Source organism: Sinocyclocheilus anshuiensis, unplaced genomic scaffold (assembly GCF_001515605.1).
Source record: "Sinocyclocheilus anshuiensis isolate Anshui unplaced genomic scaffold, SAMN03320099.WGS_v1.1 scaffold299, whole genome shotgun sequence".
Taxonomy (NCBI): Eukaryota; Metazoa; Chordata; class Actinopteri; order Cypriniformes; family Cyprinidae; genus Sinocyclocheilus; species Sinocyclocheilus anshuiensis.
In genome coordinates this window covers 929,597-943,024 of record NW_015552565.1, presented here as the reverse complement: position 1 = coordinate 943,024, position 13,428 = coordinate 929,597, and the positions used below count along the sequence as shown (strand labels likewise).

Sequence of the window (13,428 nt, the reverse complement as noted above, 5' to 3'; positions counted from 1 at the left end):
TATAACATTTCCGTCACACGCTTGAGGTATTCGGCCAATCACAACGCACTGGATAGCTGGCCAATCACAGCACACCTCGCTTTTCAGACCGATGAGCTTTGTAAAAATCGACGCGTTTCGGAAAGGCGGGGCATAGAAGAGAAACAATAATGTACAGTATGTGGAAAATAATGTGTTTTTTAAACTTTAAACCGCATAAACACATTTCATTACACCAAATACACAAAATAATGTTCTTTTTAGCAACATCATATGACCCCTTTATGGCTATTTAGATGCACTTTTGCTTCTCAAGTAAAGTTTAAGGATGTTTACAAAAATTAAAGGTATTAGAAGTGTATTACCTTATGCTGTTTTAATTATCAAGCAAATGTATCTTGTTTCAGGAATATTTAGATGCAGTTTTGCTTCTCAAGTAAATTTTAAGCATGCTTATGTAAATAATGTATATAAAAAAACAGATTACGACAATGATTTTTTTGCAGTTTAGTAACTAATATGCAGTCGTTATGGCAGTCCGTATGTATCTCCAGTGGGAACGCTTGTTGCTGCACTTGACTGTGCACGTTGTGTCACAAGCAGAATCAGTTCTGAGAGAGCGGACGGCTATGTGCATTGACCGAAGGATCACGCTGTGCTCAGGTTACAGCTGGAGACAAACAGATGTGAACAGCCGGGTAAGATTTTTGCTGTTCTGCTTCAGGCCAATCTACAGAGCTGAGATCAGGTAGAACTTTAGAAAGCTGGACGGCTTCCCCTCGCAGACAGAGCTGCAAACTGGGATTCTCTGCTAAGAGCTGATTTATGACGGGATTCTGCAGGAACAGCTTGTCTGCCGTCAGTAGTCAATGTTAGTGCGAATTTTGTCAGCTTTTTAGCACGGGCGGTACTGCAACAGAGGGAAAGTATTTTTTTTTTTTTTCCTTTTAGATTGGCTATGTTTGTCACTTGAAGGTAAAGTGTATTGTTGTTTCTTCCAAAAAACAGTGATCTGTTGCAGAAGGGTTTGAATGCTGAGTCTGGCATTGGTTAGCCTTCTCCATGTGACTGCTGTAAGAAATTAAAGGGTTGAGTGGAATGGCATTTCAACCGTTGTCCATGAGACCCCTTGAGCTGCCATAAAAATTCCCTCGAGAGCATCTGAATCCATTTGAGTAGTTAATTATTTTGTAGAGGATTTTTATCTCCTGCACACACTTGGAAAATCTGGCCATAGTGTGTGCGTAAATGATACCATGATATCAAGCAAATTAAGTGCATCAAAATAACTGTCCTGCAACCGCTTGAAACTACTTAGCAGCCGCCTAACAACGCCCTGGAACCCTCTCACAGTTTCTTTGAAAAACGTAAAAATTGAAACTAATTTGATTTTACACTGAAATATCTTTTGCACCCAATCTTCAGGTTACTTCAGTCGATGGAGCACTTGGTCTTTGGTCGGACTCTTTGATCAGTTCACATGGCAGCACACTACAATGATACAGTGAAACAGTGCCCTCATGTCTGAATAAAATGCTGCCATATCTGTGCCTGGGGTTTCCTTGGCAACCCTCCTTGAACATGTTACTTCTGCCACTGGTTTAGCATTGCTCTGAATGGAACTTCTTCTAGTTACTGAGCCCAGGCTGCAGTTTGCATACAAAGTATATATGGATACTCCATTTTTATTATCACAATGAATAAAATAACCATTAAAATGAATTATTTTAAAATAACTGCTTTTATTTCTTTATTTTTATGAATTGATAATATTTTTTGATGGCAATGGTCTATGTATGTATTATTTTAGTATACTAATATACATAAAAATATGTATAATTTTTCAGTAAAATAAATATATATTTTTATTTCAATGTAAATAATAAAAAGTAAATGCAAAACTATGAAAAAATATATTTTACCATTAATGGTAAAAAAAAGACAACGAACCATTGTTAGTTTTTTAAAATACATTTTTTCATTGTTTTTTGCATGTGTGCCCATTAAACCCAGTGTAATCTGGGCATGTGTCTTGCAGCCTTTTAAAAGATATGAAACATATTTTCTTTACTCAATCTTCACTTTTCTTGCCATTGTTTTGTCTTTGCAGACTGATGAATGATTCAAAGCTTGACGTGGTCCAGCGCCATGGTAGACATGCCGAGCCTGTACAGTCCCTTGTGCCCGCTGGGCGATCCAATTCTGGACAGCCCTCTGTGCGGAGAGCTCATTGGTGACATGGAGGTGCTGGAGGACATCTCTCAGTCTCTCAGCGACGATACCTTCAACTCCCTTCACGTACTGGACTACCAGAGCAGCAACACAGCAGCAGACAGCTCAACTGTCTTAGGTAGAGCATATGGACATAAACACAATCCTAACAATAATCCTAATCAGGCTTCTTAAAAAAATCTTCAATTAACACCAATCTGTCAAGTTAAAGAATTAAATATTTGCATTCATTTTATGGTTCATTTGTGCCTTTAAAAATTATATATTATTTTTTTTATCTGTGTCAGTGTAAATCATATAAATATATACATATTGCCCGTGGGTGTGTTTGTCTTGTAGATGTCTTAACACCGGCATCGAGTCCGTCCTCAGAAGTGTTTGCATCCAGCACGATTCAGGATGAGAACTCCTCTGGTTCTTTGGCCCTCGAGTGCCGCGTCTGCGCCGACCGGGCCTCAGGTTTCCACTATGGAGTGCACGCCTGCGAAGGGTGCAAGGTAAGCGTGCACGCAAAGCGCACAGTGGAAAATTCTCACACGAGTGCCAAGAGTCAATACCGAAACGCCCTCAACTTTTTCCTGCTTGGCTTTAGTGCAGACACTGTGTTATACTTTCATAACCATAAACCTATCCGGGACAGAAAACACTTGAGCGCACACACCGGGGTCGACAGACAGCACATGTGTTTCTCTAGTATTTTCATAGCTGCTTTTGCAAAAAGACTGAGAGTTCCCCCGAGGCTTGTTCTCCCTTCGTACATGTGAGGTGAAGCGTGTACAAGAGCTGTTGCTTCATGCGGTGCATGTCAATTCATCAGAAGGACTGCGCACAACACACCCCAGCTGAGCCTGAGTCACGGCCTGGGTCTGGGTCACGCAGTTCTTATTCCTTTAAAGTTAACTACTGCCAGCCCAGTTATTGCCATGTGCCATGTGTTTTTCTCTAGCAAGAGCAGACTTTGACCATTGGCACCCCTTATGGTGCAATTAAACCAGGACAGTTACAACAAGGTTTATTGCCGATGCGGTTTACCACTCTTTCACGTTGTACTTTGGTGAGACCAATTAAAATATACTTTATAAATTATTTGTCTTAAGGAATCATGGTAGTTGTAGTTATAGTCAAGCTACGTCCAAAATTAAATGCTAATTAAAACCTATTTCCGAAAATTTAAAGGAACTCGCTGTGGACCGACTGAGTTCATTATTTGGTTCAGGTCACTGGTTTTGAGCTTCATGCGCCTCTGGTTTAACTAATTTTCATGTTAGTTCATTATATAGTTTGACATTTACACAGTGTCCTAGCTACGAACAATGTGATAAAGCAACAAGTGCTAAAAGCTTTACTTTCACGTAAATCTGCAACAAGGACAGAACGTTTTGTTTGTCTCCCGGTTTTTTTGTGGCATTGCACTCCGTAGCCCCACCCAGATTGAAATTTAAAAAAAAAACGTGTATATTACAAATCAAATGTATTCTGAGACATTTGAGGTGTGTAACACCTAGAACAGTTGTCACTCAGCTGATGGAGGACGCTTCCATTCCATAAGTACGCAATTTAAACTCCAGCAGGGGCTAAACGGGCCACCTAACACCTTGGCCCCTGGAACACTGTTAAGTATGATATAATTTGTTTATTCATGTTTGGTCACAATTAGTCTCAGCCTCAGACGTCACGCCCACGGACCGTTGGCTGAACGTCTGATGCATACGGCACACAAAAGTGGAAACACATCAGGAGTTTTGAAGTGGTCATCGGATTGGTTGAATTATACAGGATTTCCGGGAGACGTGTGTGTCGCGTTCTTTAACGTTCCGCCTGGAAACAAAGATGCCGTGGTTCCAAACCCACTCACGAAAGAAGAAAGCCGTCGTGTTTACAACTGTGACGATGAGCACTTACCAGGAACGCTGGATTCTCAAAAGTATGTGAAATATTTCAATATATTTTGCAGCATAGAATCTTTCAAATACGTCCGAGAGTTTTATACACCGGTCTGTTATTGTGGCGACATTTCCACACCCCGAAGCGTGACGCTGAAACGAAACGAACTGTGATTGGTTGTTTGACATGTCGGTCAAACGGCCTCATGGGCAGGCTTTGGCCAATGAAAGCTTCCATGAATTCCAGACCTTCAGCCGTCAGTCTGAAGGTCTGGCTACACGAGACTAGGTCACAATAACTATACACAATAACACAAAAACTAGTGACACAAATGTTAATTTAAACAAAAATGTCTAGAGAGCTGCAGCAGTTAGTCATAAAACCTAGAAATGAGTTGTTGCGCTTCCAGTTCCACTGCTTGAAGTCAATGTTCTGTTTGATTTTTTTGAATGGGTTTTTGGTTAAGTGCCTGAAATATGAGGTTAACATAAACTCAGGATATTTTCACGTTTTATTCAATATGAAATACATCATTAAATGTGCAATAGGTGATTGTCTTCAGAAAGTCTCTTCATATCCCGATAGCAATCATTAAGTTAAGTGGTCCAAATGTATTTATCTGTATTTATATATTCTGTGGAAGGCATAGGACCAAGAAATGTTCGTCCAATCAAAACGCTTGGTCCGAGCGTTTTAATTCGCTTTCCTACCTGCCTGTCAACGTGTGTATTAACATACCTCTGCGCACCCTGTTCGCGCAGACAAGATACGTCATCAGCGTGTTCACGCACGCTGTGCAGACAGAGCGAGAATGGCAGACAAACATCAACAACCCAATCTTCCTTCCTGGTATTGTAGTACTTTTAAAGTTTTGTCACCGGTGAATGACACATGATGTAGCCCACCGGTTCCCAATTCCAGTCCTCGCGCCTCCCGCTCTGCATATTTTGCATGTCTCGCTTAGTTAACACACCCGATTCAGATAACCAGCTTGTTAGAAGTGAGCTACGTGCATGAACTGTGTTCCGATCGATATGATCCCTACACAGTGTTCATTGCTCCCTACTCCCTGAGCGGGGGAAATCCGTTGAAGTTTACTTCACTTCGGAACATGGGCTGGAATTGGGAACCGCTGATGTAGCCTATTGTAGTAATGTTGTCTCTGGTATTCTGGTCTGTGAGCGTAAATGTGTTCAGGGGGCGTGGCTTTGGACGGCGATTGCAGGGAGCGTGGGACGTTCGCTTTCAGTGCTATCAGGCTAAAGTTAGCATTTTCCAAGATCTCCTACTGCACCTTTAATACCCCACTTGTGATTTTATTAAGCTTTTACATGTCTTGTAAAAGGCAGTTGCAAACAAGTGGCCAAATGCAACTCTTGCAAACTATTCTAACTTAAACTTTCCAGCTTGTAGATTTTAAAAAAGATTGAAATATTTCTTGGAGGTTTAGTGGCGGTGATGCAACTGTGATTTGTTTATAGTTTGTTTATAGCCAGGGATGCACATACGTTTTTCAGTCTGGTTCTCATGAGAGCACCTGGAGATTTGGTCTGGTGCTCACACTGCACATAATGTGACCCATTAAATATAGCATAAAAAAATAATAATAGTATTATTCCACTTTATTTATTTTGTTATTAATTTTTTAAGTGTGTTAATACTATTATGTTTTAAATTACAAAGTGAGTATTAGATAGAAATACAATTATTTGATAGCATACTTAAAAAATACAATTCTAATATTTATATTTTAATTTCATTTAATTATTCTCAAACCTAAAATTGGTATGCTTTTATTTTGGCAGGCAAGTAAATGTATTCGCTGCCTGCTGAGTGAAGCCAGTCACTGAATGAAATGTCTCAGTTTTGCATTTTGCTCTGAAAGCAGCAGTGCATAGCCTAGATTTATGCTTTCAGTTGGAATGGAAATCTTATACTGTATTACACTTGTTACTTCTGGAAATGAATTCATACAAGTTTTTTTTTTTTTTTTTGTGAAGATGAACAAAATGTTTAAGAATCATGAACTTGTGTTGGTCACAGAGCCTTTTTCCTGCAGTAATCCAAAAGCCACTTCCAAGTAACTACCGAGGGAACCTGGATGATGGTAACTTCTGGGTTGCAACGCTCTATTAGTATATGGAAAAATCACCATTAACCAAGATTAAAAAATGCTGCAAAATTGTTCGTTGTTATTTCAACTGTGTGTTAACTAATGTTAATTTGTAGAAGCTTATTTTAAAGTGTCACCTAGTTCTTTAGTAGTTTTTTGCCTTGAAAAAGCAATTCCACATGAAAGTTTTAACATCTATGTTTGTGTTTTCTTTTGAGCTAAATCTGGAAGAGTAAATGATTTTCAACTTCACTTCCTAAAGCTTTTGAGAGCAGTAGGAAATAATGCATCGGCAACATGCATTACCGAACATGTGTCCGTCCTTGGTTGGTATTTAGGGGCTGTACCGTGATGAGCTGTTTCTTCAGTCCGGTTTTATCGTTTGGTATGTTCAGTGCGTAGAGATCGCTTCTGTTTTTAGCACTGGGAGCGATCCGTGACAGTCTGTCATGAGACCGAGCTCTCGTCTGATACCTGTTTCCATTGTCAGGCACGTGTTCCCTGTTAAATAATTGTCTGGAGGGACACAGAATGTCTGTGCTGTAACTGTGACCCTTACTACACATACCAGGCCACAGTGCCTATTCTGATGAAGATGTGTGGGAAGACTCTACAAAGCTCTGATAGTCCTTCATTCACTGTTATCATTCTTGTTTTTTATCTGAATAATAAACAGAGATATTCCCAGTGCACCTTTCCACAAGCATCCTACACAAGACCTCCACAAAGCATTTAGCATCAGGTTATGCATGAATCTCTTTTGCTTTGAAGAATGTAACATTTGTTGAGAAAACCGTTTCTCAAAAGGCCTAACTTTGAAGTAGACTACAAAAAGACTAACCAAATCCACACCTTGCCACATACACACACTCACATATAGGCCTGTCACGATGGAGATTTTTCCATCTACAGATTTTTCCCTGACCTTTTTTTCTCTGTAAAATAAGGGTGCACACTATTGCTGAAAAACAATCACTACTTAGCAGTCAGATGTCTGTATGCACAAAGGCAGAGAGATCCATAAACAAGGGCATATCTTTGTAGAAGCATTTTTTTATTTGAACTAGCACCTCATGACTACACCACGTAATGCACGAGAAGCTGCAAAAGACACAGGCGCAAGTGGAATGTAAAAAACATGGTGACATTAATTTTTAAGTAAATATAGTGGGCGATATATTGCGTCACCAAAAAATTATTGAGGTCATGCACATATATTGTGCGATAAGTTGATATATTGATTATTGCGACAGGCCTACTCACATACACTCGTACCTTTATTAACGCTGCAGGCAAATGCATCTACAAATCGTAACATCTATGTGCAGCTTACATTGTGTTCGGCCGTACCTCTGTGTTTGTTCATAGATACACAGTGTTCTTGAGAAATAAATATTGTTATCGTGTGAATCACATGTGCAATTAGCATTTGGTTTATCAAGGTCATTTTATTACGGTCTTGTGGTTCCGCTCTGTTTTGGGAATTAGGGGCTAAAGTCCTTATACGACCAATCCAAAATGTAAACAAATATATTACAAAGCTGTGCCTGTACTATTTGGGCAATTTGTATGAATTCTGATTGTACAGGTAAACTATATATTTACAAAAGTCTTAATTCGTCCTTCCACGAATTAAGGCTTAAAAAGGTCTTAAATCGGACAGAAAGTCTTAAACATAAAGTTAAGGCATAAAATACTGCACGCACTGCAAAAATTTTTCCTCAGTATTTTAGTCTTGTTTTCCAGTACAAAAAATCTAAACATCCTTAAATACATATGGAATCTTGTTTTCTGAGAAATAAGTGAGTTTATACTTAAAAGAACAAATATGTGTCAATGGGGTATGAAAAGTAGTTTCCTCTGTGAATTAAGATTTTTGATGAGCTCATTGGCAGATATTTGTTCTTGTTTTAATCATAAACTCACTTTATTTTGATCGATTTCTCAAAAAACCAGACTTCTTAATCTATGTCGTTTTGCTAAATGTATCTTAATTTAAGAATCTTTGGAGATTTGCACTGGACAACAAGACAAAAATACTGATGAAGAACATCACTTTTTTTGCAATGTGATCAGAAGTTACAGTAAAAGTTATTTCCAAATTCTAGTGGTTGGAAGCAGAGCTATTCAAGTCTTATGATTTTTTATATATACATTTTAGTCTTTATTTATTCATTTATTTATTTTTGGGAAAATTTTTCTTTACTTGGTCGTAAAAAGGCCAAGTAAAGAAAATTGACCTTATTAAAACCTTTTATCATGTCAGCTTGCATTGCATGTGTCTTTTCATGAATTTTCCACAGGGGTTCTTCAGGAGAACCATTCGACTCAAACTGGAGTACGACAAGTGCGAACGCAACTGCAAGATCCAGAAAAAGAACCGAAACAAATGCCAATACTGCCGTTTCCGCAAGTGCCTTGCAGTGGGCATGTCCCACAACGGTAAGAGCTTCACAAAGAGCATATCTCTATGACTTAGATTACACAGAATCAGTTTATGGCTTTATGATTTAAGTTCTTTAATGGCTTTATCTGTAATCAAGATGGTGTTCCATTTTATGACAATAATAATTTGCAACGCATAGTTTAGTTCTCTAATGGAAGGCCAGGAAAATTAGATTAGAATCAAAATATAGAACAACAACCTTTACACACTCTTAGCTTTGACATCATGAGGTAGCACAAATCCACACCTTCCAAGTCCCACCTATCGCCGATTAGAAGCGGGATGACCGGAGATGAACCAGATGACACGGAAGAAACGCCGTCCCGTTCTCTCACGAGACTTTGACCTGAACCGAGAATAATTTCTTCTGTTAGCCAGGGCTAATGTGCTAATGTCATGTGCCACTGTTAGCGCAATCCCTTCCGAGGCAGATCTGTTTCATATCACACCATACAGCCCCCCCTCCCCCCATACCCCAACGTCTGCCCTTTGTCCCAGTACTGATGAAGTGGCAGCAAGCAGTGTGATGACCTAAAGTTCTACTACTGTTGGTTTGTGTATAAACCGGGGTTGACGATTCAATACGCTAAAGTACCATGATTAATTATTTAAAAAAATAATGCAATCAAATGAGCACAATCAGTGCCCCTGACCCAAATTTGAGTTTTGGGATTTTCCTATTATCCGAGCAATTCCAGTATGGATCTGCACATAGACCAGCAGTTAAAAAGTGTTTGTTAGTTGTATTCATGTATTTTATCTGCGATATTAAGTTTTCCTCATATTGACAAATGCAGTTGCAGCACAGCAGACTGTTGGTCAGTGAAGTGGAAATAAAACTAACATATACAATTAATTAATTTAATTATTTAAGTAACAAATCATTATTTATTTAAAGTAACATTTCACATGGCATTTATGCATTTAGCAAATGCTTTTATTCAAAGCAACTTACAAAAGAGGAACAAAAGCACTTTTTTTTAAAAACCAACAAGAATCATAATATACAATGTCAGGTTTATTAGAAAACTAGATTAGGAAGGAAACAAGAAAAGATGAGAAATGCAGAGAAGAAAGGGAAAAAAAATATTTATTCATTTTTTAATTACTGTATTTATTTTTTTTATCAGCCTTCGTATTAACATTTTGCCAAGCTCGTATGTATATGTGTTTGCTTTGTTTGTATACAGTACATTGTCTGTGGAAGCATGCATGAGCTTGCATCTGGTTTCATTGGTACTGTGTGTGTGTGTGTGTCTTACAGCTATCCGTTTTGGGCGGATACCCCAATCTGAAAAGCAGAGGCTGAAAGCAGAACAGGACGTCAGCGTGAAAGAGGAGCACGAGTCCCAGCAGCCGGACACAAAGAGTCTGGCCAAGCAGATGCATGAAGCCTACCTCAAACACTTCCACATGAACAAAGCCAAAGCACGTGTGTTTCTCACAGGCAAGACCAGCACTCCGGTGAGTGACTGCTGTGTTGGGGAATCACTCACTCACTCTTCATTTATGTTGTATTGCTCACACAACTTTAAAGCTGAGCAAAATGAGGCGACATTTAAACGCTGTCCATTATAGCAGAGGGTTCCCAAATTTTTTGTCAGCCAAACCCCAACCCTTTAACCTAAAATGATTGCATTAAGTTCCCCCTAAAATTTTGATTAAAAGTCATTTTTACAACACATTCGTTCATGTATGGTTTTCTTTCTTCTGCAGACCATAAAAAGATAGTTTGATGAATTTTGCTAACCAAACAGTTTTGGTTCCTGTTTAATTTCAATGTATTTTTTGTCCATTCAGAGGAAGTCAATGGAAAGTGAAACTCTATGAATATCAGCATTCTTCAACATATGTTCTTTTGTGTTCAGCAGAAGAAAGAAATTCAAACTCTCCAAAATGGCGCTACAGGGTGACGCGGAGGAGACGAATTGTTGAATAAAGTCGTTTTTTTTTTTCTTTTGCGCACAAAAAGTATTCTCGTAGCTTCGTAATATTACGGTTGAACCCCTGATGTCACATGGATTATTTTACCGATCTGCTTGCTACGTTTCTGGACGTTGATCGTGGTAGTACCCTTGCTGTCTATGGGAGAGTCAGAGAGCTCTCAGATTCCATCAAAAATATCTTAATTTGTGTTCCGAAGATGAACGAAGGTCTTACGGGTTTGAAACGACATGAGGGTGAGAAATTAATGACAGAATTTTCATTTTTAGGTGAACTAACCCTTTAAGTAACTATTTTTTCAAAAGTCTTGACTGCTTTTTACTGACTCTAAATGAAGTAGCTTGGCAAGCTGTGTTTTCAAAGTAGATTCCCCAACACTGAGAGGATATCAATTGCTAATTAAGAAAACAGTGATCACTAATTGCACAAGCTATTCAGCACACTTTGAGTTGCACGGTCTGACCTCTCTCCATCCTTCATCGTAGCCCTTCGTCATCCACGACATGGACACTCTCCAGCACGCCGAGCAGAAACTACTCACCCAGCTGCTGGGCAACATGGCGTCCGGAGACGTCTCCACTCTGCGGGAGAGGGAAGTGGAGGCCCGGCTCTTTCTGTTCTGCCAGTACGCCTCGGTGGCGACGGTCACAGAGCTGACAGAGTTCGCCAAGGCCGTGCCTGGCTTTGCCGCCCTAGACCTCAACGACCAGGTGACTCTGCTGAAGTACGGCGTGTACGAGGCGCTCTTCGCTCTGCTGGCCTCCTGCATGAACAAAGACGGGCTGCTGGTGGCTCACGGCGGAGGCTTCATCACTCGAGAATTTCTAAAGAGTCTGCGTAAGCCCTTCAGCGACATGATGGAGCCGAAATTTCAGTTCGCCATGAGGTTCAATGCCCTAGAGCTCGACGACAGCGACCTGGCACTGTTCGTGGCTGCCATCATCTGCTGCGGAGGTGAGATGCAGAGAGAGCATGGGAAGCGAAACAGACGCTGTGTAAAATGGTCTTTGTGTAAAACATTTGGGAAACATTATATAAATGAAATGTTTCTTAACAGCGACTAGCAGCTTTTGAAAACTGGCTATACTAAAGAATGAAATACTTGACATGAAATTGATATGTCACACGGTGACACGCTACATTCTAACTAGAGCCGGGGCCAGGGGTCACGAAGGTGGTTTTTTTTTTTTGATGATCAAATATACCTTAGACATACAAAAACATCAATGAACAAGCAGACGAACAAACCCAAAGTGCTGAAAGGAATAAAAATGAATAAAAGCTAATAAAGAAATGCATACCAGGGCTCTACGCTTATTTTTCTTTTTAGGAGCGCTTATGCTCCTAACTTAAAAAATTTAGGAGCACCAAAATTTGATTAAAAAAATAGCCTTCCCATTACGAGGTGATATTTGACTCCTTAAAGTGATTTACAGTAGAATTTTGTTTTTACCTTAATTACCGTAATGGCATTTTTCTATCTTTATTAAAAGTATGTAATCTTTTATGTCAAATAAAAAAATATATATAATTTTATAAGCTTTTTTAAAATTCTAGATAAAACCATATAATAAGAACAAGTAGAATAAGAAGAATAAGTTACTAATCAAATGAAATCTGTATTAAAATTAATTTGTACAGAGGTAGCACAGAAGAACACAAAAGGGGCTTGTAGGTGTATTTTCAGACATTTAATGAGGATCAGAGGTGGCATGAGTGCAATTAAATCCATAAATTAATGTTTATTAATGAATTGAATGATTAATGATTAAAAGATTAATGTTTTAAAAAATGTTGAATATAGAAATATTAAATGATTTAAAGAACTGAAAAGATACTTTAAAAATGAAACTAAATCCGCCAGCAGGTGACGACAAGTCACTGATTTTATCACTGAATCATTCATTCAATTGATTCATTCGAACGGCTGAATCATTCAGGAATGAAGCAAGTGACAGTATTTATGAATGGGTAATCATGAATCACTGACTCGCTAGATTCATTTAAAAACGCAGTTCATTCATAAACGAAACACCGCTGTGTTTGAATGGAGATGCGCAGCGGCTGAGCTGTGACTTTGTTTCAAACTATTTTCGACGACGAAATAGAGCAAAATCAGACAATAGTGTTATAGTCACCTGGTGTCCAACCACCCCGACAACACCTTTCTCTTTCCCAAGCTGCTGCAGAAACTGGCCGACCTGCGGCAGCTGGTGACGGAGCACGCGGAGCTGGTCCAGGACATCAACAAGACGGAAGATGCTTCACTGCACCCGCTTCTTCAGGAGATCTACAGAGACATGTACTGAGCTCAGAGCGTCGCCATTCTCGGGAAGGCAGGACATTACAGGGAAAAGCCAGCGTAATTCTAGGTTGAAAAATATAGCACTAACCTTTAATAGGGCACGGACCTTTATAAGGTCAATGCCTATAGTCCCATAGATCTTTTGTAAATTTGCCAAAGAGTGGATTTCAATTACAGGTGCAGTGAGCGAATGGCACTCAAAATATATAGAAATCCCTAAAAACATATGTGACCCTGGAGCACAAAACCAGTCTTAAGTCTCTGGGGTATATTTGTAGCAATAGCCAAAAATACATTGTATGGGTCAAAATTATTGACTTTTCTTTTATGCCAAAAATCATTAGGGTATTAAGTAAAGATCATGTTCCATGAAGATATTTTGTAAATTTCCTACCGTAAATATATCAAAACTTAATTATGATTAGTAATATGCATTGCTAAGAACTGATTTTCTCAATATTTAGATTTTTTTTTTTGCACCCTCAGATTCCAGATTTTCAAATAGTTGTATCTCGGCCAAATATT

General features: G+C 39.0%; 1 protein-coding gene across 4 annotated transcripts in view; it reads left to right on the top strand.

The window, feature by feature from the left end:
* Positions 1-11,775, top strand: part of LOC107664866 (peroxisome proliferator-activated receptor alpha-like) — a 17,310-nt gene extending 5,535 nt beyond the window's left edge. For 2 of the 4 annotated variants that reach the window (XM_016455548.1, XM_016455549.1), the window contains exons 2-6: positions 2,109-2,329; positions 2,551-2,708; positions 8,512-8,650; positions 9,919-10,118; positions 11,084-11,775. In XM_016455548.1, coding sequence (XP_016311034.1) covers positions 2,128-2,329; positions 2,551-2,708; positions 8,512-8,650; positions 9,919-10,118; positions 11,084-11,662 — 1,278 coding nt within the window. In that variant the 5' untranslated portion in view covers positions 2,109-2,127 and the 3' untranslated portion in view covers positions 11,663-11,775. Of the gene's footprint in view, positions 1-2,089; positions 2,330-2,550; positions 2,709-8,511; positions 8,651-9,918; positions 10,119-11,083 lie in introns of all 4 variants that reach the window. The other 2 variants (XM_016455546.1, XM_016455547.1) reach the window with 1 other exon arrangement.
* Positions 11,776-13,428: the final 1,653 nt, after the last annotated feature.